Below are 26,895 nucleotides of genomic sequence, written 5' to 3' on the forward strand. Positions count from 1 at the left end.
ATGACAAATAGAAAACTCTCTATTTTACTGAGTATTTCCTGTCTCACTCTATTGTGGTCACACTTACCTCGTAGAATAGTCTAGATGTTCCTTGAATGCCCCAATCAGGCTTCCACCCCTGGGTCTTTGTACTTGACTATTCAGGCTGCAGATGGTTCCCTTTATCACATTATTCAGGTCACCGCTCAAATGCTGCCTAGTGAAGACCTTCCTTCAATCCCAAATAAGATAGTATTCACCCAACCTGTTGCTCTTTCCCCTCACCCTGTCTCATTTTTCTCATGGCAATCATCACTAGTAGACATTATATTACATATTTGTCAGTGTATTTCTTTTCTGTTCATCTTCCAGAAAATAAGCATTAAGTAGCCCAGGACTTCGAATTATTCAACAAACGAAATAAAGATCTGATGAATGTATAAATAAACAAATTAGGTTATTTATCACCTAGACATGACACTGTCTCTCTGACTTTCCTTTTCCCCTCATCTGCTTTTGTTCTTATCAAGCCATAAATCTCGGACAAAAAAAGGATTAAGACACAAAACTCCAATAATTGTCAAGTAACATAAGGTTGAGTAAGCAATATTATTATAACTTAAAAAGAATCTGTTTTATCTTCTAATTCATTTATTAAACAAATATTTATAACACATTTATCACGAGTTCTTTTTGAAAATTTAAAAGCTGTCTCTTATTATATCACTGTTTATAGTTTACAAGTTTATCATTTCTGACAGTTCAATGTATCCTCATAAACAGTTCTTTGAGAAAAGTAAGTCTTATCAGGAAGAAGTTGGTTACCCAATTAAGAATCACTGGGTTGTGGGAATTGTGAGCCAGGAAAGTATTTCATCATTTTATTGTTGATAAAACTTTGTACAGAAGCCCATTATCAATGTATCTATTTCACCTCAGAGAACTGTAATACACACATTGTCCATCAGTACAAGTACATTAATTCTCACTTTTGGGATTCCCAGCCTGTTCTTAGCTTCAGTGTAAACATGAATATTTCACAGTAGAATATACAAACTTAGAAGATAGGCTCAATATATAGGATCTGGAGTGGACAAGGGAGGACCTTGAGACTGTAATGCATATCTGACTACTGTAAAAAGAGGAGCAAGGAAGGAGCAATGGACACAAAGAGTCTCAGTCTGCACCATGGTTCTAGGAATGTTTCCACTAGGCTGATGGGGAGTGCTTATGCCAAAGCGGCATGGGGACCTAGTTGACTGATAGCTTCATGTATCACCCCTTTGATCTACCATTGCATTTGCACTCGGACCCCAAAGTGTAAGCCACTCCTAGCCAATGACTGAGCGCTAGGGCTATGCATGTTATTTCCTTCTTGCAGGAATGAGCCATTTTTCTCACTCTCTGGAATCCAGGTCCAAGATTAAGGTGTTGGCATGGTTAATTGCTTTGAAGTCTCTCTCCTTGGCTTGTGGATGGCCACCTTCTCACTCTGTTCCCACATGGTCTTTTTCTATGCCATGCGTGTCTGTGTCCAAATTTCCTCTTGTAAGGACACCAGTCATATTGGATTGGGACCTAGCAAAATGATCTCATTTTACCTTAATATCTCTTGTAAGGCCATTTCTCTGAATATAGTTGGGGGTCAATCTAAGAATTGGCGGGGGGCTCAATTCAGGCAATAACAACCTTCTAAGTAAATAAATGTGAAGTTTGTAAACAAGACAGTTGAGGCATCCCTTGATTAAATTTCCCCCAATTTTTGGTGCACAAACTGATTATATATAATTCTGATGAAGAGATTTTCTACTTTCTCTTAACATATTTTTAGAGGACCTTGACATACACATTTTGAAGTCGTTCTTAAAAGCTAGTATTCACACTTGGCTTCTTTATCCTCTACTATATCAGAGTATGGGATGTCCTCAATTTTAATAATTTTATCCTTTTCTGTAAGTAAATGTTAGTTTCTTCTTGGTATTTCATCTCACCAGTTTTCCTTTTTTTCTTATTCTCTTTTCTGTCTGAATATCAGTTTTTTAAAAATTTTCTGCCTTTTCCTTCTTTTTTTGCAAGTAGATGTCACCTCTACAGAAGTTAACCTAGTTCACGAAGTTGATCTTCTCTGAGACTCCTCCTTTACTGCCCCCTTGGCAGAATTGACCTTCCTTTGCGGTGTCTGTTCTTGGGTGTGGCAGGTTTAGTGGGTGGGGGAGAAGACTTCAGCCTTTGCACAAAGGGCAGCAAGAAGAATTTCCCACCCTTCCTGTGTGCTCAGCTTTCTTGGTTGTTTTCTTTTAGGTTTTAATTTTGATTCAATCAAATAATATCTCTTTATATATGTTTTGATTACTGATATATTTTGACTCATTTATTATTTTCTATCATAAGTTTGATTTTATTTCAATTTTATTCTCATAAAAACACAAATTAGCATACATTATATATGTTTGTTTTTATTCTATATCAATTATTTCTCTCTGATCATTTCTAGCTCTTCATTGTCAATATTTGGATTCAGTTATTAGTTTTTGATTTTGCTCCATATACTCTTGTTTTCTTTCTTTTCTTTTCTTGTCTGTCTCCTGTCACATTGATAAAGTTTTCCTTTTTCTCCCCGCTGATTTATACACTGTAAAATGTTATTTCCATTCTTATGACAAATATCTTTAAATTTCACGTATACCTAACCATTTATTTTTCTGTGTTCAACGTTATTCTCTAACATTTCCCCTTGTATATACCACTCCTTCTCCCTGGTGTACTTTTTCTCTTGCTGATTTACTCTCTTTAGAATTATCTCAGTGACTGGTTAGAGGAGACTACATATCACTTATATGTCAGGAGACCAATTTCAAAGAAATTTATCTAGTGAGCTGATAAACTGCAGTTCTAATGCACACCAAGGAAAATAATTTTAAAAACCCACAATAATCAGAACATTAATTCAGTGCATCCTTCCTCAGAGACTTTGTCCCTGATCTTCCCTTTGCCTGGAGTGATTATCACCTACTAGCCTCATGGCTTGTCCCTTCACTTCTTCCTCGTCTCTGCTCCTAGAGAAATGTGCGTGTGTGAATAAAGAGGAATGCTCAAAAAGGTTTATTGCAGTGCTGATTTCATAGATAAAAAAATCAATATCTGAAGTGTTCATGATTAAGGGAAGGGCGGTATGAACAACAGTATATCCATAACACAGAATATAGTAGAGCAGAGGGACCTCGTTGTATTAATATAATAGGACCTACAAGATTGACTGAGTATATAAATTAAGTTGCAGAAAGGTATGCAAATATGAATCATTTCACATTAAATTAAAGCCTATAAAATAAAATGCTATATATAGTCTGTTGATTCATATATTTGGTATATATATGTAAATCTATAGTAAAACACCTGGACACTTCAACTCCAAGTTAATGAGTGATGACAAGATCAAATTGGGAGTGGTAGTCAAAGGGGATTTAGTCTATATGTTAAGTTTTATTACTTTAGTAATTCATATATTCATGAATTTCTTCTATGTTAAAGTTAATAAAAAGTCATAAAAGCTATAATAAAGGTTTATCCATAGTCCCCTCTATTCTTCTCACTGAAAAAGAGGGAAAGGAGAAACTGAGACCTTCTTCAAGAGACTTTGTCCAACCACCCCAAGTGTAAGTATTTCTCCCTCCTCTGGGATCATACAGCTTTCAGTTCTCACTCCTCTTAGTATCCTACTCTTTGACTCTATTATAGTTATGTATATTTTTCTCTTCCCCAGTAGACTATAAACTACTATCTCATTCTTTTTGTATGTTCTTAAGACGTAGTGAATTACTTCATTTATGGTAAAACTTAAGCAAATGTTTACGGATTTATTTGAACTAAGTAAAAGAAATCAAATAGCACAAGATGAGAATTGCCAAATTATCTTGATATTCGTTTCCATCAAATAACATTTTAAAAGTAGAAATTGATTCCTTTTTAACCCCCATTTAATCTAATCAGGCATTTTGTTTTCTGACCATCTGCATAGGAAACACAGAGTGAATGTTGGCTGGGGCTGTGAGCCTGCTGTTAGTTGGTCTGAAGTGGTCTTTATTGATGGTTTCAGTCCACTAGGTGGCACTCTAAGGCATTAGAATAAAGGAAGACTTTAATGACTATCTGACTGGGTGAACATAAGAAAGGAGACCAGAGAGCATGTGAGCCAGTGAAATTAGATAGCAAACGTGGGGAAAGGGGGAACAGTGTTTGTGGAAATTTATCTCAGGGTTTCAGTTCTGCCGTTTTATATAAACCTCAGAAAGCTGGAGCCCCTAACTCTATAAATCCATTGTGAGAATGGGTGTCTGTGGGAATAGGAATCTAACTGGGCATCGTGAGCATGGAAGCCCAACAGAAAACATCTCAACTACCTGTTTTCAGTATTTTAATTTTACGACTTACGTTCCCAAAATCCATGGACCTAGAAATTATTCCACTACCTGAAAACATCCTACCTTTTCATATATCTCCCTTGAGGGTAGAAGGAACAAGAATAATGAGGAGAAAAGAAGGAAAGATAAACAAAAATGAAGAAACCTGAATAGAAGGAGGAAAGGAAAGGAACAATATCTGACTTGACCAGCAATGGGTGGCCTGATCAGAATCAGCTCTGTGGTTCTGAACAGGAGAAGGGGAGAGGTGGAAATTAAGTCAGAGTGGACATTATACACATATCTTATTTTTCACCTACTGAATTCTTTTTGGAATCGTTTTCTATGCAGATGGTGACTGGATGTCTTGGGTTTCTAGAACTCTCCTGATTTTAAGAAAATATATTTACTTCTACAATACACAAGTCATGCTATCAGATTGTTTTCCTTTATCAGAATTTTCATATAACTAGATTCTTAATTCTAAGTCAAACTTGAAATTTGGGAAATGGGGGTCAGTCTGCCCAGGCTCTACTTAAAGTCTTCCTGATTCTTCAAGGCTCTACTTAACCCACTAGTGACACTGATTCTTTGCAGAAGCATGATCTTCTCTTCTTCACACAGTAACCCACAAAATTCTCTTACATAAAGTCTTTTAAGAAAAAGCACATTATAACTTCATATATTGGAAATTTTGTCCCTATTTCCCTGCACTGTTCAAATCCACACTTTTGGAGAGATCACTGTGCAGTCTCACCAGGACAACGTGGGTGGAGTTTCCAGTTCAGTGAATGACAGAGCTCAGATGCTGTCAGTGTTCAGTGATTCTCTTGGAATATATTGACGGTAGGGACAGAATTTGCCTCGACCCAAGACTCTATACTCTTCAGAGCAGGGGCGAAGGTACCTCAGCACGTGGGCAAAGAGTCATGAAGAGACACTGGGGAGCTCTGCTGGGGCTTCTGTGGGTCCAGGTTTGCTGTGAGTTGGGGCCTTCCCAGATGGGGGACTGGGGAGTCTTCCACAGCTGACAGTGGGAGGGCGGGAAAGCAGAGCTGGCACACAGCTCCTAGACAGTCTTGTATCCTCATGGGTGTTTCTTGCAATATTTTGCAAGTTTAGAAACTGCATCAATGACTCCCCAGTGACATCCTTTGTGTTTGTTTTTCTCTTTAAAAGCAGGGGTGCGAGGGGTGAAGGTGGAGCAGAGTCCTTCAGTCCTGAGCCTCCAGGAGGGAGCAGCTCTACTCTGAGGTGCAATTTTTCTACCACCTTAACCTATATGCAGAGGTTCCGACAGAATTCTAGGAGCAGCCTAATCAATCTGTTTTTCATGACTTCAGGGATGAAACAGAATGGAAGATTAAACTCCACAATGAATTCTAAGCTGCAGTGAAAAGAATATCATTTTCATGTGAAGTTTGAACTAATTCAATGAAATAATTATTAACAGAAGATAATTTAAAATTTAATTTTCCTTGTAATTAAAGACATGGTGATAGGATGGGTAAACAAGCAATCTGAATTATATGCAAATCATGGAGCCACTTTTAAATTCAGACTTACATGAAACTGGTATGAGGAGTTACATCATTTATAGAAAATTTGTTCTATAAAAACATCAACTCTAGATTTACAAGAATTTTTATTTCCTACTCAAATGTCAGATGCTTATGCTGATGTTGTCACAACTTATAAAGCACTCTTAAGAGCTCTAGTATCAGTTGCATCAATAGAAACATCCTTTTCAAAATTAAAATTATCAAAAATTCTTTTGCAATCTTGCATTTACCAACAGCAACTGACATTGCTTTCAACAATATTAATCGAAATGAAGTTACTAGAAGTATAAATTTTGATAACCTAATAAATTAATTTGCAGAAAAACAAGCTAAAAATGTTATTATTGCCAAGATATAACAATAATAAAGTATTATTATTGTAGTGGATTATATTAATTATTGTATTACATAAAATTGCAAAATACGTTTTTGCAATTTGTAAGTTTACGTTGTTATTTATGTACCATTATAAATCCTATTGTGTTTTATAAATAAGAGAATATTTTTTAAAGGGAGCTTTATTTATTTATTTATTTTTCTTTTTTAAAGATTTTATTTTTTTCCTTTTTCTCCCCAAAGCCCCCCGGTACATAGTTGTACACTCTTCGTTGTGGGTCCCTCCAGTTGTGGCATGTGGGACGCTGCCCCAGCGTGGCTTGATGAGCAGTGCCATGTTCGCACCCAGGACTCGAACCAACGAAACACTGGGCCACCTGCAGCGGAGCGCGCGAACCCAACCACTCGGCCACGGGGCCAGCCCCAAGGGAGCTTTATATTTTATCACATAATGTCACTTTTTCCTACTTTAGGACAAGGGACCTAAAATTTCGTTTTGCACTGTATCCCTCAAATTATATAAACATCCCTGGCTGGGAATTTTGAATACCCAAGTTAAGCTTGGAAGGAGGGCCCTAGAGGTCAGAAACCAATCAGGCTGTTTAAGAAAGTATTTTTTCCTTTGCATATAGTTAAGGTCATCTACCTGCTACAGGTTATAAAAAATTGCTGAGGTTTTGGTTTTGTTTTTCTTGCAAGAAGTATATGATACATTATAGACATACATATAAGAAGTAAGTCTCTAGAAAGGAGCATCCTGCTTACTCATGACTCAGCCCCAGAGTCCACCCACATCTCACTGCCTGTGGTGTCTCTACACTCAGTGGCAAACTCCCATTTACTCCATTTTACTGTGGATTTAGGTTCTCCTTGATCCATCATTGATCTTACAGGAGAAATGAAAACCCAAACAGGAGCTCATCCCAAGGACCTTGTCTCTGGTTCTGAAGAGGACCTAGGGTTGGTTAGGAGCATCCTCAGACCCTGTAGATTGCAAGTGGATGTGAAAATGGTCTTGAACTTCCATGATGTGGGCAATTTCTCCCCACTTTCACACCACTCTACCTTGCACAGAACCTGTCCTCAATAAATATTTGCTCTGTTAAATAGTCTAAAAGAATTTTAGAGCTAGAAGAGCCCTTAGAAATCCTTTAGCCCAACTTGATCTTACAAAGACAGAACCTAAACCCAAGATTCCAATATGAAACAACTAGACAGTAAATGAGCTGGGAGTAGAAAGAGACTGGATTTCCTCACTTCCTCTTTAGCATTCTTTCTCCTGCTTCTTTCCTGCAGGACTATACTACTGAGCAGACAAACGGTCTAGTGCAAGCCCAGACACTCAGGTCTGTGCAGTTTGGGTCTGGGAATGCTGTGGTCCAACTTGCCCAGGGGGTGGCTAACTGTGCTACGATTAACATATGGAACACTGTGATGAACAGAGCATATTCAAACTATAACACTTAGTTCTGGATACGTAACTCAAAACGGCAAACATTGACCCAAAATATCTGTCTCTAAGACGAGGGAAATTTGCCCTATGGAGGATTTGGGAATTCTATGGAAAATGGATGACAGAATAGAGAACGATCCTTAGAATGAAGTTTTATATATGTAAAAGCACACATTTTATATTTACATACAAATTTATATGTTGATTTGTGATTCTGCATCATAGCTGTTCTTAAATCTTTAAGGATGTGAAATGTAGATGAAGATTATAATTGTTCCCCATAACTTCAGAGGATCAGTGAGCACAAGTCACAGGAAAGGGGCTTCCTCTTCTGGAAGTGAGGTAGTCTTGATTTTCCACGGATCACTTCTCATGATCAGTTCTTTAGGATCAGTTACTTGCTTGTACTATTCCTCTAGCAGACACAGATGATATTTAGGCTTCCCTAGATTTTTTTCTTACAGAGGTAATCAGAAAATACCGTTAGTAGAGTAGATGAGAAACAGTTTTTGGCAGAGGGAGGTAATTCTGGAAATTCACAGGCCTGAAGAACTTTCTCAATGTCTTGAGGAAAGAACATTGTAGTGGAGTTTGGGAGAAAAATGATAGAGTATGGAATCTGAGCGAGCAGTAGCCAAGGCAGCAGAAACCCATGCCAGGAGAGCTGGCTTATACTTTTGATGAAATTCCACCAAGGATATGAATCAGTAATTGCATTTAGGATATGCCATCCCTTTTGATATCAGAAAATAAAAGCACTTGTAGAATAAACTTACATATGGTTACATTTTTTGAACCTGCAGCCTGCTGTTCTCTGAGAATTTCTACTCTTTCTCTCGATAATTTGCGGTACATAATTCACATTGCAATAAGAATAGATTTCTTAAAGCATGTCAGATTTCTCATCACAAATCAATCCCATTTATGGGTCAAAATTTTCATAACCCATGGAACGTTTCCCTCTGTTCCCTTATCGTTGAGATTTGATCCTTTATCTCTTATCACAATCATCTTTACTGAAGGAAAGTTCTACATTTTGACTGCTGGTACCGACAGTTCTCTGGGAATAGTAAGACCAGCTTACAGGAGGAGAGAATGAGATAAAAGGTATTTGAAATATTGCATGACCTTCTCTCTCTTATTCTGATCTTTGACTTACACTTTCCTTTTAGAAAGTGTTTTTATCCACAGAGACAAATTAGGATAGTAGATTTGACTGAAAGAGAAGTTTGCATATTTTCTTTTCTTTTTTTTTTTTTTTTGAGGAAGATTAGCCCTGAGCTAATTGCTGCCAACCCTCCTCTTTCTGCTGAGGAAGGCTGACCCTGAGCTAACATCCATGCCCATCTTCCTCTACTTTTGTATGTGGGACACCTGCCACAGCATGGCGTGCCAAGCAGTGCCATCTCTGCGCCTGGAATCCAAACCAGCGAACCCCGGGACGCCGAAGCTGAACGTGCGCACTTAACCGTTGCACCACAGGGCCAGCCCCTGTATATTTTCTTTAAGGGAGTGAATCATGGTGTTTTCCTGATTTCAAACATGTATACCAGGCCCGTTGCTGAATAAACACGAACAGCAGCTATCTTTTTCCAACTTATTAACAATAACTCAGCAGTGGGCAGAGATATAAATCTTGTTCTCTATATTCTTACTGTGCATTTAATCTCTGATCCAACACCTGATTTGTTTGACCTGTTGCTGTCTTTATGCATCTGAGTCACTCACAGGCACAGGATGAAAAAAGAACTTTTAACCAGCAAGTTCCGTAGTTAGAGATGTGACCACAAGATGGTAGTGCACCTCTGCTGATGCAGACCATGTGGAGGGTTCCTTTTAGTGGGTTCTGAATAAATAGGCTTATGGCAGCAGCTGAGTCTTTTTCTTATTGGCTAGGTAGAAATGTGAGAAACCATTTTATGATGTCAGAGTAAAGAAGGGATAATCTGATAACGAAGTAGCTCTGCCGACTGGAGATTGCAAGTGTATAGTTGATCCTGATTGAGAGGAACAGTGAAGACATCCATTCAAGCTTTATTCATGTTCTTGTGGCTGCAGCTGGACAGTGAGTTGAGGGATTTTGGGAAACAGAATATATTCATGGATATTCTCTAGAAGTCCAGGAAGGAGCCTGGTTTTATTTAGGTTTCCTCTAGTTAGCACAGGAAAGAAATAGAAAATTCTGGAGTGTAATGACCTGGCCAACCTTCCCCTTCTGACTTTTCTTTCTTTATAGGGCTCAGCCAAGGAAAGAATGTGGAACAGCATCCTTCTACCCTCAGCATCCAGGAGGGAAACTGCTGTGTTATCAATTGTACTTATTCAGACAGTACCTTGAGCTACTTCCGTTGGTATAAGCAAGAGCATGGAAAAGGTCCCCAGCTCATTATAGACATTCATTCAAATGTGGACAAAAGAGAAGACCAAAGACTCGCAGTTTTATTGAATAAGACAGCCAAACATCTCTCCCTGAACATCACAGCCACCCAACCTGGAGACTCAGCTGTCTACTTCTGTGGAGCGAGTACACATTGCAGGCACCTACAATCTGTACTCAAACCTGTGACTGGGGTGCCCTCTTCCCATTGGCACAGACCTTCAATTACAGCATTTGTCACATTGTTTGTCTGCAAGTGGAAACTAATGTATCAGACTTTAAAAGCATATAATATGAAGGTTAGGTTCAAGATGACCCCAAAAGGGTTAGAACATTTTGTTGGATGGCTGTTGCCTAATGGATTCTTGAAGGGAGTTGGTGGTTTTATTTTGAAAGTCAGACTTAAAGACAAATTTAAGTTTGCTATTTGGATTCTTCTCATATAAATAAATCCTTCGTAACAACATCACATTCCTATTATAGATAAACTTTTAACTCTTGTCTTTCAAAAATTGCGTATGTTATTTTTTGCTGATTATAAGACATTGCATGTTAAACATAGAAAATATGTAAAGTATAAGAGTGTGAAATTGATAATCTGCACCCAGGTAATTTATTGCTAATATATGCTGTACTCTCTTCATAAATTCTAGTATAATTAGAATTCTGATTTTTTAAATTGAATATCATATCTTGAATTGAGCATTCCCAATTTCATCACCTTCTCCTCTAATAACTGCTTTTTAATAGTTCCGTGAAAGATTTGCATAAGTCCCAATTACATTTTTATCTTCTGCCTCTCTATATTTTTGTGATAAAATTTGTGCTCTGACTAGTTTCTAGTTGAGAAAATGTGATGTAAGTTTTCCTTTAGATCCCAGTGATGTATGTATTGTTTTTGTGCCTGAGGGAAATTAAAACAGGAAGTGATTTATTCAAGACTGTGAGTTTAGAATTAGACTCAAAAAGCTATTCTTCTCTTTCAAAATTTTGTTAGTATATGCTCACATTTATCTCATAGAATTTAGAAGGGAGCGTTGTGTCTTTTAGTCACTGCTACACAGCACACACATGAAAATTTGCTATATATTCAAAATTTTAATTTAAGCTTTGTGATTCAATTCAATGTATAGGTTGGCTTGTGAAGAAAAAACTCCTTGAAAGTATATATTTGATTGTTCAAGAATGTAGCATTTCTTTCCATTTATCTATGTCTTTGTCTATAAACCTCCATTGTTTTAAGATAACTAAATTTATTCCTAGATGTTTAACTTTTATTTTTATATTTATGATTAAAATCTTTCTTTCTGGGGTACGTGGGAGAATTTTTTATACACATTTGTCATTCACCTTACTCAACTTTTATTAGTGGACTGCAGAAGGCATTTGAATTACTACTTATTTTAGAAACGGGTTGTTACAAATTTCCCTATCTCATTTTTCAAATTTGACTTAATTAAACACTACTTTCTCAAGTTTCTTTTTTAAAAAGGTAATTCTTTTAGTGTTGTCGATAAATCAAGGGAAATAAAAAAATTGCATAAAAATTAATTCCCTCATTGTCCCGCTCCTGGTCAAGGGTAGGCTATTTTGAAGGTCCCTCATAGTCTTTCTCAGGATGGATTTAATTGGCAATTAGTGTGAAGCGATGACACCTCTTGTTGAGTTATGGTTGTTAGTTGTTAGACAACTGGTTTGTTCTTATCGGGAAAGTCATTAGGTTAAGTTAGATTTAAAACATCTGAAGAAGAAAGGTCACTATTGTAGCCCAATCCCTCAACTGAATTGGATTATTTCCTCGCAAAAACCACTGGGTCCTGTCCAGTAGAAGCAAGTTGAGTCTTGATTGGTCCATTTCCTCAGAGATAATAATAGAGCGAGATAGAAGAATGACATATTTTTATTGGTTTATTCTTCTTAAATCCAAGTTAGAAGAGAGAGGGTGCAATTACTGTTGGCTTACCTGCTTTATCAGACTTAGATGAGAATTTATCCAATAGAAGAATAAAAATTCTCTAGCCAGGGCATGCAGTCAGTAAATAGTTAGCTCAGATCCAGAAACACTAAACTTTCAACCTTAACCGCAGTTTGTGTGCTAGTTTCCTGTGCCTCTGACAGTTTACCACAAGCTTCGTGGCTTAAAGCAGCAGAAGTTTTTTCTCTCCTGGTCCTGGAGGCCGGAAGCTGAAATCATTTTCAGTGGGCTGACATCAGGGTGTCGGCAGGGCTGCACCTGCTCCAGACGCTCTAGGGGAGAATCTGTTCCTTGCTTCTTCCAGGTCCGGTGGGTGCCGGCCTTGCTTGGCTTGTGGCTGCATCATTCCAACCTCTACCTCCGTGGTCTCATTGGCTTCCTTTGTTTTGTCATCGAGTCTCCCTCTGCCTCTCTCTTAAAAGTATAAATATGGTTGCATTTAGGTCCGTATAATCCAGGATTATCTCCCGATCTCAGGACTCTTAACTTAATCATATCTCCAGAAGTTTCCTTTTTCTTTTCCATGTCAGGGGACATTCACAGATTCCAGGGATTAGGTCCTGATTTATTTGTTCTTTAGCCGTTACTTTGCCTATCACTATTTGCATGGCTGGTGCTTCTCTTTTCCAAGTTGAGAAAATAATATACATATTAGACAGAATCCAGCCAGGAAAATGGAAACTGCATCAATTCCTTTTATTTTATTTTCTCAATGTTTAAAAAAAACGTATAGGAAATGTGACTATATTTGTGTACAGTTATATTGGTGAACTTTTTGAATTTTAATATATAGTAGAGATTCGTGTAACCAACACAGAATCATAATACAAAAAAAGAGTTTCTTGCTCCCAAAATCTCCCTTGTGTTGTCATTTTGTAATTACATCCACTCCCATCCCTAACTCTTTGAAACTTTCATTTGTTCTTTTATATTTTTATCTTTTTAAGAATGTCATATGAATGGAACCATACAATACATAACTTTTTGAGGACTCTCAATATTGGTGAGATGAAGTACATGCCACTGGGCACATGCACGATCTCCATCTCTGCCACCACTCTCAGTTCTTTTCTATGACTGATGTTTTGAACTTCTAAGTCATTTTATAGGAATAATTCATCCTTTCAAGGTTTGAATTCCTTTGGAGATTTTTTGTGTAGTTCTACAGGAGAAATACTACGGCAATCGATAATGGAGAGGTTCAGGGGAATGTTGGACCAACTCATACGGTCAGGTTGAGACATGTTCTTTACGTAAGTCCAGTTATGTCAACTCTATTGTAAATTTTTCTAGGATTTTAAGACAAATTTTATTGATCAAAATTCATTTTAGGCGTACTATTGGAGGTATGGTCATTATTTGTCTTTTCTAGGAGTTGACAGGAAGTAACATATCCAATGCTTCTTTACCTTTGTTGCACTAGCAATGGGCTTGTAGAGTTGAATTATAGCATTAGTGTGGTTATTGCTTCAAGTAAAGCCAATACCTTAGCAAGCTATTTTATTAGTAAGAGAACAAAATAGGGTAAACCAGAAATTTATAATATTCTAGCATTAGTGGGAAAATACCACTAAAAAGATGAAAAACAAAGAATGCAAAGGAGAGTATGACAATAAGTGGTTCCAAAGATCTAGGAGAATTCTCTTCTAATGGTCTTGCATGGGGCTGTCTGCTTATGCCTTTATATGTTGTTTTCAAGGATCTTGGGCCATCATCTTCTATGGACTGTCACTTCTGACCATTCTCTGGAGAACTTCAGGATAAAATATCTAATGTAAGTAACTATTCAATTCTTGTCATTTAAGGATTCATGATGTACTTTATCTGCTGAACTGGTAATGAATAGTACATAATAAGGTCATTTCCACAAGCTGAATGGCAGTTTTTCTTTAGGATTTTTTCAGGGCACCAAGACACTTAGGGTAAGATCATGTAAAGGCTGATTAAGTAAACGACTAGAAAGTCAACCTGTGGCTGTTGATGAAAGACTGAGTATCATGGATTTATTTATCGAGCTCAGTTTATGAAAGATTGGAGTATGTATGGTTTGGAACATTCTGAGTTACATGGGCCTATCAATGATCACTTCATAGTGAGACAACATATGACTTTATGAGGGGAAGAGTGCAGGGCCATGAGAGCTAAGGCTGATAATCTTTTAAGCCATAGGAGTTCCAGGATGTCTGCCATGGTAACTAATTTCAGTTTTAATATTCCATTTGTTATTTCCACTTTTTCAGAGGATAGAAGGGTAATAAGAAAAATGAAGTTTCTGAGGGCAAAACTTTACATGACTGTCCCAGAGAAATTTGCTCCCCTACATAGAGAGAAATTGAAATGGCACAGGTAGTAAACACAAAATCAGGTTGATTTTTAACTCTTGTGAGTGCTGTGGTTTTCTGGCGGGAGAGTTCTACATGGGTTCTATTCAACCCATGTAGAAAATAAAATATTCTTACTAGTACATATTTATGACCCAGGGAGGGAATGCAATTGCATAAGATCCTTTTGGAGATACCCAAATGTTTCCTTGGGACAATATGCCAGTTCATATTCCACATTTACAGTTTTGTAGGATTTTGTTGGTTCCAAGAAAGACTTGAACTGGCCCCATTTTCTGCTATGCAAGAAAAGTTTCCCCACCAGTGTTTGTTTATATTGCAGGCAGTATGTTCACCCTGTGATGCACTGTCTCTAGAGGATTTTAGCAAATGTTCATAGGAGAACATTTGGCTCCACCAAACAGCTGTCCTGGCTTTGCTATATCTTGTCCTCATGAATGTACAAATCAATCATTTCTAGTGACTCTTTACAAAATCGGGGACCAAATTTTCTGCATCTAAGAAGGAATTATTGAACTTTTCCACACATTTGTCTTTATGTTCTCAGAGATAAGCTTGCATAAGGACTTAAGTCAGAAAGCATGTTTAGCATGATGATCTGCTCAAGCTTTTTTCCCTAGCTTGTATAATGTCTTTTATACTGTCACACTTTGTCTTCATGAGAAAAATTTTTTGAGTAGCATGAAGACATCAAATAATTCATGTATATGCTGTACATTTTTAATAGAGATACATGAGATACCTGATAGGGTTAAGAAAAGATTAGATGGTTAAGAAATTTCATAGTCTCCATAGTATTTGGAAACTGTGAACTATCTTAAAAACATATTGACCAACACTGAATGTAACCTCTTGTAAATTGACATGTACAAGAGAGATCCACAAGTTCAGCCACTTGAATTAGTTTTGCTTCTGCTAAGAGTTTGGATTTTACAAAGGAATCTGGAGTAGTTAAGACATAACCAGTCTGGTAGTGACTCTTTCCATTTTTAGATAAGATTATTTAATAACTTATTAATGCAGAAATTGGCATGAGAGTGTCCAGAAAATCTGTTCTGGACATAAACACTTCTTGAAAGACAGAAGTACAACCCTGAGACTCCCTTGACTGAGAAATGTATTAGGGTTGAGTAATACGAGAATTTAATAATATTTCATATTTACTCAGCAAAATAGTAGAAAAATTTTTCGAGTTTTTAGAGAGTTCCAGCCTACAACTTAGAGAGTGGAACAGTTTGTGTGGTTGTGGTACCATCAGATTTAACGGAAATTCCATTTTAAGATGTGAAGATCATTCAGTCTATCTAGCTTATGCTGCCATTACTTTGAGATGAGGGTGGTAAGCTTTGGCAACTGTATCAAGAGATATACAATGATAGGCAATGGATCTTTGTTGTTTGCCATGTTGTTGAGCAACATAACCAGGCATGACGTTGCTTTTAATATACTTACAAAGAGAAAGTTTTATTACAATTAATGATCCTATGATCAGCTGTCCCATGGAGGTATGTAGGGTCATAGGATATATTCTCTTTAGAGCTGGGCATAAAAAATATAGAACCCTACTCTGGTTCATTTACGGTACCAACTGAGGTAATGGGAAAAATATAAATCACATGTTGGATAACCTAATGGCTAAACTCTGGTGTCTATTTTGGCATTTATGAATAGAGCTGGGCTGTCAAAACTACAAAGAAAAGAGAATGGGTCCTATGTGACAAGACACATTGTTTGAGGGACTTTCAGCGTAACTTTTTCAGCACAAAGTGATTCGATTTTTCTACTTTTGGCCCAAGATAGACAATAAACAGATATTGATAGTGAGGAGGAATATTGCTATAACAATAGGTAGATCGAAAGACCATCAGTGATTAGACCAAACAGCTTTGCCTTCTTCTGATAAAGTGATTTATTTCTACCTTAGGTGAAAGAACAGTATACATAGGTGTGAAGATATGTGATTATTACCTTTTAGACTATTTCCATAATCCATTATATATGGTATTTTTAAATAGGTACCACCCACTCAGTTCCATCACAGAGGCAATGACTCAATGTAGCAGTTGGTTCAATCATCAATCTTCCTTTCAATATAAAATTTTACCTATGTTTATTTGCTTTAATTGCTTTTAAAGTAAGAGTTGGTTAATTCAAAAGGTATTTTGGGTTGGGTGAGACTATGAGTCAGTGCATAGAAAAGTTTGATGTGAGTTACACTAACTTGCTACACCAGGAAATCCCTGTTTCCTGTCCTGGGGTGGCAGCAGCGCATACCCAGTGATTTTTCCCTCACTCTGTCAAGCTCACCTCACAGTGTAGAGCTCTGAAATTAAAGAACGGGGTATTTTCCGATTAGTGGAAGAACTCAAACATGTTGTTCTCCAGCTTTCTGAAGGCGGTCATGGCTTCAACGTGGCTAGGTAAGAATGGCCCCAGTGGAAATGTGCCTCCTCTGGTCTTAGGACCAGGAGTACAGCCAGTGTCTAGTGGGTATCTTGGGAAGGAGGGGTAGAAGGGTGTAAAATAGAATTTCTTTGTCCCACACCATTTGTTCCCAAACCTTCTGATTCTCTCTTTTTTCCTTCAGGATCCAGTATTGCCCAGAAAGTAACTCAAGCCCAACCAGCAATGTTAGTGCAGGAGAAGGAGGCTGTGACCTTGAAGTGCAGATATGATACCAGTGATGCACGTTATAGTCTATTTTGGTACAAGCAGCCTAGCAGTGGGGCAATGATTTTCCTTATTCGCCAGGACTCTTATAACCAGCAAAATGCCACAGAAGGTCGCTATTCGTTGAATTTCCAGAAGGCAAACAAATCCATCAACCTTGCCATCTCAGCTTCACAGCTGGAGGACTCTGCAGTGTATTTCTGTGCACTGATGGAGCCCACAGTGAGAGATGTGTTGGAGGAGGTGTACCAAAACCCCAGGGTTCTGCCTGATACATGCACCTGATGTAGGGACCAAAGCAGAGAATTGCCATCACAGACAGGAAGTTGCTAGGGCTGTGGAAGCACAGGTGTGTGATTAGAGGGACAGCACCCAATCTAAGAAAATACCTTTCCAGATTCATAGACCATGTCCAGAGTTATCATTCATGAAAAACCTCCTTATCCCTGAATCATTGGCTTGAAGGTAGACTTCAGAATTTGACCAAAGATTGAAGAGAAAGAGCAGCCACATAAAATCTTTGCCATTTTATAATTAGATTGTGCTAGAAGAATTGACTAAGGGATTTCAAAAACACACGACCAAAAAATCAGGAAAAATATGAGTGAATGTTATATTTTCAGATCGATTTATTCAGTAAATATTTATTGAGTTTGTATTATGTAGGTGAGGAAAAATTCTCCTCTACACTTTTTGGTCCCTGACTGCACTTAAGAATTAAACTGATAAAGAAACAATACATCTGTGAAGAATTACCAATACAAAGGGGTTTGGCCCAGTAGTAGTCCAACTAGGGCCCCCAGTCATCATCTTTGATAAGGATTAGTTTGACAAGGTTTGTCTGGAGACTCCTCTGGTGCCATCTCTAGGCTCATCAGAGTCTCTCTCCAATAAAAGGGGAATTTATTTCTAATCTTTCAGCAGAAAAGGAGGAGACTTTTCTCTGTTTACTGCTCATTAATTGCCTTCAGCTCAAAATAAATTTTACGTCAAAGAGGTATTTTTTAGGGTGACATATTCTGGTTTCCTTCAATTACGTTACAGGTAATATTTTCGATAAGGAAGGCCATGACATGTCTCTGTATGCATCCTCTTTTTGTATATCACACTGTTTCATACTAGTTAAAGAATTAATTTAATTTAGGTTTGTTTGCTGTGAGTCAATGGCACTCATATTTACTTTCTAAGGTGACTACTATGTGACAAATTTTGTGTTAAGAGCTCATTCCGTCAAATTAACACCTCTAGCATGAAAGAGCTCAATTTCCATACTGGAAGTTTACCTTCCTCTCACTAGTCTTATCCATAAAATGATTATTAATTAGAGGTCTTAGCAGGACATGTGGGAGATCTCCCTAATATAAACATAAACCTCTTTGTATGTACATAAATAAGGCATCCTTTTCTCCTTATATGAATCACCATCATTGTAATATATTAAATTCCTCTTTTCATTATGTTTCCACATGCTTCATTTCTTTCCATTGATTTATTTTTCTCATTCTATGTCAACCTGAGAAGATAGTTTTACAGAAAATTTATTACCTGTGAGGGTAAATCACTGCTCACTCTTATCATTTTTCAAGAATTTTGGGGAGAATTTTTACACGTTTATTTTTCAATATGAACATGAAAAATGCCCTCTCATTTTATTCGTGTTAAATATCCCTCCAGTAAAAGAAAGGAAACACAAAGTATTTTAAAACCAGAAAATTGGAATTGCATTTAATGACAATGTCAGCATTTAAAATATTTATTCTATTTTATTTTTAAATTCGGGAAAATGCTATTTTTTTCAATTCATAAAAGACTTTTAATGTTTTTCATTGTATTTTGAAGTTTCTTACCTTTATCTTCAAGTGACTTTCTCTATATCCCTACATGTTCATCTATGTGTACATATTTAATCGAACTTTCTGTTTTATGTTCAGTTTTACTGATATTCCATGTAGAAAAAGGTTATTTACAAAATCACCTTGATTATATACCTAAGAATTTCTAGTTTCCAATTTACAGATAATTCTTAATGTATTCTTACTATCTAGACTATAAATTTTATTTTACAGAGCTTCCTAACCTTGATCCAACACGTATAAAAGATAGTACAGTAAAAAAAATTCGCTCTTGAATAGAGACGCAAATTTTCAGATTAAGAAATTAAAAAGTGGAAGGCAGCGTATTAATGGAATAATGGAGCTTGATATTTTAATAAAAGCTATTTATCATTTACATATATCTGTTTATTCAGAAAAAGTCTTTGAGTGCCTGCTGTGTGACAAACTTTCTGCTAAGTGCTCATTCTACTTTATAGCCTTATTAACACCTTTAGCATGGAAGAGCTCAATTTTTATAATGTAGATTTATCTACCCGCTAATGGTCTTATCCATAAAATGACCAGTAATTGGTGATTATAAGAGGGATATTGTAAAGTGTCCAAGTATGAATTGTCTATTTTCTCTGCTCTTGTCCTTCACTTCCCCACTCCTACGAAAGCTTTTAATGCCACCATGTGACTAATTCTGTACATCCCAGGTCTGCTGTGCTCAATCAATGTTACACAATCCCAAACCCTCATTCTCTGTATTTTCTCCTTCCACTTCTAACTCTATGTTCTGAGCATCCTAAAGTTTGCGTAGTAGCAATTGGTTGATAAATCATCTTGCGTAACTCCTTCATATTTGCACTTGGAAAGCAGATGTGTAGAGTAGAAATCATAAAGGGAAGCATGTTTTTAAAAACTTTTAAAATTATTTTTAAATTTTGTAAAATGCACATAACATCAAATATACCATTTTAATCATTTTAAGGGTACAGTTCAGTGTTGTGAAGTACATTCACATTATTGTAAAATCATGACTACCATCCATCTCCAGAATTCTTTTAATCTTGCAAAACTGAAACACTGTACCCATTAAATAATAACCCCACACTCTTCCTTTCCCCTCAGCCCCTGGCAACCACGATTCTTTTTGTCTCTATGATTGGAGTACTCTAGGTTTCTCATGTAAGTGGAATCATATAGCATTTGTCTTTTTGTAATTGGCTTATTTCATTTAGCATAACGTCCTCAAGTTTCATCCATATTGTACCAGGTTGTCACAATCTCCTTGTTAAAATTATTCCGTTTTAAGACTGAATAATATTCCGTTGTATGTAATATCTCATTTTGTTTATCCATTCCTCTGTTGACGGACACTTAAGTTGCTTTCATATTTTGGCTATTGTGAATAATGCTTCTATGAACATGAGGGCAAAGTATCTCCATATTTCAAGTTTCTACCCAAATTCTTCCAATTTGGGGGAGATCTATATCCAGAAATGGAATTGTTGGATCATATAGTAATTCTATCTTTAATTTTTTGAGGAATCTCCATACTGTTTTTGACAATGGCTGTCATTTAACATCTCACCAATAGTGCACAAGTATTTCAATTTCTCCCCATCTTTATCATCACTTGTATTTTCTGTTTTTTTGATACTAACCATCTTAATTGATTTGAAGTGGTATCCCCTTGTGGTATTGGTTTGTATTTCCATAATGATTAGTGATATTTAGCATCTTTTCATGTGTTTGTCGGCCACTTGTATATCTTAGGAGGAATGGATATTCAGGTCTTTTACCCATTTTCAAATTGGGTTGTTTGGTTTTCTGTTGTTAAGTTGTAAGACTTCTTTCTATATTCTGAGCATTAATCCCTTATCAGATACATGATTTATCGATGTTTTCTCCCATTCTGCAGGTGGTCTTTTCATTCTGTCGATTGTATCCTTTGATGCACATAAGTCTTTAAATTTGATGTAGTCCAGTTTATTGTTTTCTTTTGTAGTCTCTGCTTTTGGTGTCATATCCACAAAATTATTGTAAAATCCAATGTCGTGAAGATTTTCCTCCATGAGATTTTGGTTTTAGCGCTATACCTAGGTCTTTTATCCATTTTGAGTTGATTTTTGTGTATGGTATAAGTAAGGGTCCAACGTCATTCTTTTGATATGGATTTCATTTTCCTAACCCTTCTTGTTGAAAAGACTGTCCTTTCACCATTAAATGTGCTTGGGACCCTTGTTGAAATTAATCTGATCCTTTATTTCTGAGCTCTCTATTCTACTCCATTGGCTTAGATCTTTTTCTTCATGCCCCCACCACAGTGTTTTGATTACTGTAGGTTTGTAATAAATTTTGCAGTCAAGTAGTGTGAGACTCCAACTTTACTCTGCTTTTTTAAGATCATTTTGGCTATTTGGGTTCCTGGAGATGCCACAGGAATCTTTGGATAGATTTTTATGTCTCTACAAAGACCACTTTTGGGATTTTGATAAGGATTGCATTGAACGTGCAGATCATTTTCAGTAGTATTGATGTATTAACAGTATTAAGTGTTCCAATCCATGAACACAGGATGCCTTTACATTTATTTATGTTTTCTTTAGGCTCTTTCAGCAATGTTCTGTAGTTTTCAGTGTACAATTCTTTAACCCTATTGGTTAAGTTTATTCCTAAACATTTTATTATTTTTTATATTATTGTAAATGGAGTTATTTATTTTTCAGATTGTTCATTATTAGTGGATAGAAATGCAGCTTGAGTTTTGCATGCTATTTTTGTGTCCTGCAATTTTGCTGAATTCATTTGTTAGTACTAAGGGGAAGCGTTTTTAAAGGATGCTATTTCAGGTGTTGTGACAGTTGAGTGGGGAACAGGGTATTTGTCTCATATACCTCAAGTACTCATCTTCAAGCATATATAGGAGTATGAACTCCATAATGCAATCATTTTATATCTTTAATGTATCAGTTCACTTCAAAATTTAATTAAAAAGTGAGATGTGAAAAGATGATATCCTTCTAAAAATAAATATTCTAATATATGATGATGTGTTGAACAAGATGCAGAATTTGTAATTGAATACTGATTTTTAAGCAATGTTTACCTATTAATTGATAATATACACCAGGAGAAAACAAGGTTCATTCTGTTTTTCATATTATAGAAACGGCAACATTAAGTTTTACCTCAATCACAAATCTAGTAAATGAAAGGTCCAACACTTAAACTCAGGTCATTTGGCTCCAGTTGATATATTTTCACTAAACACTGAAAACTAATACTGAATAAATTCAGCATACAACTCAAGAAATTAGAAAAGGAACAATAATACAACATGAAAATAAACAGATTAAAGGGATTAAAGATAAAAATAGGAATTGATTGGTCAAAGGAAAATAAAATCAATGATAAAAACCACAATCTGATATTTTGAAAAAAACTAGAAGACTATTATAATCTAGGAAAAAAGATGAGGAGAGACAAATACACACACATGAAATGAAACTCAACATAATTAAGTTGAGTTTATTCCAGGAATGGAAAAATCATTTTAATATTTGAAAATGCATAATGTAATTTTTCATATTACCAAATCTTAAAAGACTTGAATATGTACTCAAGACATGCTTGATGGATCTTATTTGGAACAATTTTCTTTGGATCTGAGATGATTCATTGTACCTGTTCAGTACATGTGTATTCGTGTAAGCTTATCTGACTTTGGCAGCTTTTAGAAACATTCAGATTCTCTCTCTTAATTGGATTAAAATTATAGATTTAATGTTTGTTAATTTTCTTTAATTTACTTGTTGAATTTTGATTATTTCTGTCAGAATAAGGGGAAAACGAGTCTATTCAACCATAGTTATATGTAAGTCTTGGCTTCCATATTACTGCTTATGTATTTGTCTTACATTGTGGATGCTCCAAGATTTATTCTAGAAAGTGTTGGACCAGTAACTATGGTTCAAATTTATAGGATGTATAGACTCTTCAGTTTCCTGGAGTGTGTCTGAAAATTATTCTCATTTCTGCCTTTAACACTCTATAACCTTGTGAAATAAAGCTTCATAACTATGATCAGTTACATGACGGCCAAACCATGATTTAAATATTGTAGTCATGCAGGAAAGACCAAGCTATAATCTCATTTATGAGAAATACTTATACTGGATAATTTGAACAACTATGTTCTAGACTGCTTTATCACAAGCAAGCTTCAACAGTTGAGAGATTGATCACTGGCCATGAATGACGCCAGTACCCTGGTGGTTGACAAAAGCCTAGAAGAGTTTCTTACCCTTTCTACAGTGCATTGCTCAAGTCAGGTGCATAATAATTGTTCTGAAAGGAATACTCATGCCACTAACTGCTGTTCAGCTCCTGAGTTATAGTTTGTGTATCCTTTATATGTTTTGCTTTTTTTTTTTTTGCATTTTTTGGTGAAGGAGTCAAACCTACAATTATTTAATTATTTCTCCAATATATTGATTTGAATGGATACAGAACCTGTTAATGCACTGTCTTAAAATATTTCAAGGGCTTGAGAATGGGTAATTTTGCTACCATCTACCTTGTTTCTCAATGTTTTCTTAGAACTACCCATAGTGTTAAAAACAGAGAATGTGGGTTTTCCCAGCAGAGAGATCTCTGCTCAAAAGTATTAGCTTTGCAACCTACTTGCTAAACACTTGTGAGATGTGTTTCATTATTTGGAAATTGAGAGAATGATGTCTTCTTTAATATTTGTTGTGACAATTATCAATAATATATCCAAAGAGATTGACTAGGCCAACTTGCTTTAATTATACTCAGTTAGTTGTCTTTTTGCAAAAGTGGCTAGATAATGCATTACTAAAACCCACTCTATAGATAACAGCTCTCGCCTTTGGGTCACCATGGTACCGGGTGCTTGAGTTTTTCAGGAACAGAGACTTGAATCCTTGTCTAGTTCAGTCTGATTAAGTCCACTGACTCATCAACTGGCCTACACAAATGACCAATAGGTGACCATTTGACATCAAGGAGCTGAAAAGTCCACCTTCAGATCAAGATAATATCACCATTTTCTGAACATACATCCTATGAAGAGCAATGAAGCTTGACTATGCTTGCATAAATCATCAATTACCTCACTTCTCTTTACCTCCAATCATCTATGTGCAAACTTCAGACCACCCTGCCCTTTATCCCATAAACATCCCTAATTATCATTTTTCAGGGAGGTGAATTTGACATTTGTTCTCCCGTCTCCTCTCTTGGCTGCCTTGTGAATTAAACCCTTTATCTGTTGCAGACTTCTCATCTTGGCTGTTGGCATAATCATGCAGTGGGCAAAACGAACCCGGTTTGGTAACAGTAGCTGATGATCAATGAATGAAGTTAACCTCAGTAGGTACAGAAAAAGCATTTGACAAATCCAGCATCCATTCCTGATTTAAAAATCCCAGCAAATTAGGAATTGAAGGGAAATTCCTCAACTTAATAATGGGCCTCTACAAAAAACCTACATCAAATGTCATACGTGATGATGAAAGACAATGCTTTCACTTCAGCTTCAAGGAGGAAATTTTGGCTCTCACCACTTCTATTTAATATTTTACTAGAGATTTTAGCCAGTGCAATAAAGGAAGATAAAGAAATGAAAGACTTATGTTTGGAAAGGAGGAAGAGAAGCAATGTTTAATCATAGACAGCATAATTGTCTGAGTAGAAAATCCAAGGAATCTACAAGAAAAAAACCTACTAGAATGACTACATTTAACAAAGTCAAATATGCAACTGCCATATGATCCAATTATTCCATTCCCAGATATTTACTCAAGAGAAGTGAAAGCATGTGTCCAACAGAAAATTTACACTTATGTTGATAGCAGCTTCATTTGTAACAGCCTCAAACTGGGACTAATTGAAATAGACATCAACAGGTGAATAAAAAAGCAAATTGTTTTACATCCATATAATGGAATAATACTTGGACAACAAATATAAAGTAATCATTGATACTTATAAGGCTGTGGAAATCTCATAAGCTGAGCGAAATGTGTCAGAAATACTACATATGGTTCTATTTATGCAACATTATAAAATATGCACACTAGTTTATGATGATGGAGGTATTCACTGGAAAAGGGGGAGGGGGGTAAGGAGAGGGTTGAGAGGATGAGACGTGAGGAAACCTTAGGGGTGATGCACAAGGCTCATTATCTTGATTGTGGTCATGGCTTCACAAGTATATACAAATGTCAAATCTTTTAAAATTGTTCACTTTAAATAGGTGTAGTTTATTTTTATCAAAATTATACATCCATGAAGCCATTAAAAAATCCAAATTTAACTGATGTCCCCCTCTATGTTGTATAAGTCCTGTTGTGTGACCCAAAAAGTAAATATTCCTCTTGCAGTCTCTCATTGGCCTCAAATTGTTTTCTTTTTTTAAAGTCTAGATAATGACTTTCCACATCCATGTGCTATATTGTTTATTTTCAACCCAGTATCATCCCAACCTATTTTGCATTCTTCCCTGTATATAAGAATAGAAGTTTGTAGCTGCTTTTCCAGAATTCTTTTCTAGTATAGTTTTGTGCCAGGTTCTGACAATGTGATCTGGAAGGTCTGGGAGAAGAGAAAGGATATGTGAACTTGAGCAGTATCCGGGCCTGAATTTCTTACTTAAGTCCACATCTGGGAGACTATTCACATGTTGACTTTGTTCTCACGAAGCCTTCTGATCTGAATCTGTGGAGAGTGAACTCCAGGAAACAGCCCTACCTAAGCTTCCATTTGTGTGTTTAGAAATAAATGTTTACAGAGCCTTAAGAAAGATATGTCCTTCTCCAGAACTTTATCCTGATAATGCTCAGAGGTTTTTGTTTTGTTTTACAAAATGAATGGTCATAAAAAATAAATAAGTCATGAGAACATAATGTATAGCATAGGGAGTTTAGTCAATAATATTGTAATAACTTTGTACGGTGACAGATGGTTATTAGACCTGCCATGGTGATCATTTCATAATGTATATAAATGTTGAAGCACCATGTTGTATTCCTGAAACTAGTATAATATATTAAGTCAACTATACTTCAATAAAAAAGTGAGTTAAAAAAGTGCTTGCTTTTGTTGCTGGTACTTCATAGAAAAAGACTAACTTTTTAAAATTTGTGTAATTGGGTAACATTTTCTTATGCTGATTCCAGAGCTTTCTCCCTGATATTTGAGGACCATCTTGGTCTAGGACAGTCATCACAAATGAAGTCTTATAAATCGGTATCAGGCTAGCTGCAACAAAACCATCTGGGGAGCTCTTAAAACTACAACTTAGTGGGTCTGAATCTTAGAAAATATGATTCATGAAGTTAGTGGTGGGATTCCAGAATCTGTAATTTTGAATCAATCATATGTTGATTCTGCTATCAACTGCCATATGAATATCAGCTGATATGTCTTAACAGTTTGAAAAGCTAGGAAAAAAGAGAGTCCTAACTTTGCTCTAGGATTTTAATGCAAATTCATATGTTCTGGGTTCCCTACTCTGTGGAGGAAAATTGTTTGGTTAGACTTCGGCACCAAAATGTTGGCAGACAGACCATAGAAGAAAGCATCCTTGAGGCTCTGTCTCTGTTGAGTGTGAGATTAGTACTCAATTCCTGATTCACACAGGCTAGCCACGTCATCTCAGAGTCAATGAAAAGTCAGAGAATAAGGTATTGATCTAAGTTCATTCTATAGGGATTCAGTAATTTCAATCATGTTGTTGGTTTCTGTCTAGAATTCACATTTTTTACTTTTCTGAAATTCTAGAATTTAGGAGTATTTGACTATTTGTAAGGTAATGTAACTTTTTCTCCTAAAAGTTTTTATTAAGAAGATAGCATCCCTTACAGTTGGTATAACTAAGGACTGAGAAAATACTGTATTTCAAGTAGTAGGGATTCCAATGTCAAAGACTGTTTATTATTGTTGTTTAATTCAA

The 26,895-nt window shown here is 36.2% G+C and overlaps 3 gene segments (V, D, J or C); all 3 read left to right on the forward strand.

The window, feature by feature from the left end:
- Positions 1 to 26,895, forward strand: part of LOC106840669 (T-cell receptor alpha chain constant-like) — a 1,015,328-nt gene that overhangs the window by 196,640 nt on the left and 791,793 nt on the right.
- LOC106840671 (T cell receptor delta constant-like) overlaps positions 1 to 26,895 on the forward strand; it is an 802,079-nt gene that overhangs the window by 67,766 nt on the left and 707,418 nt on the right.
- On the forward strand, positions 16,668 to 17,441 carry LOC106840736 (T cell receptor alpha variable 14/delta variable 4-like). The segment is given in 2 exon segments: positions 16,668 to 16,844; positions 17,012 to 17,441. Coding segments are annotated over 2 exon segments (417 nt in total).

Source organism: Equus asinus, chromosome 2 (assembly GCF_041296235.1).
Source record: "Equus asinus isolate D_3611 breed Donkey chromosome 2, EquAss-T2T_v2, whole genome shotgun sequence".
In the NCBI taxonomy this organism is placed as follows: Eukaryota; Metazoa; Chordata; class Mammalia; order Perissodactyla; family Equidae; genus Equus; species Equus asinus.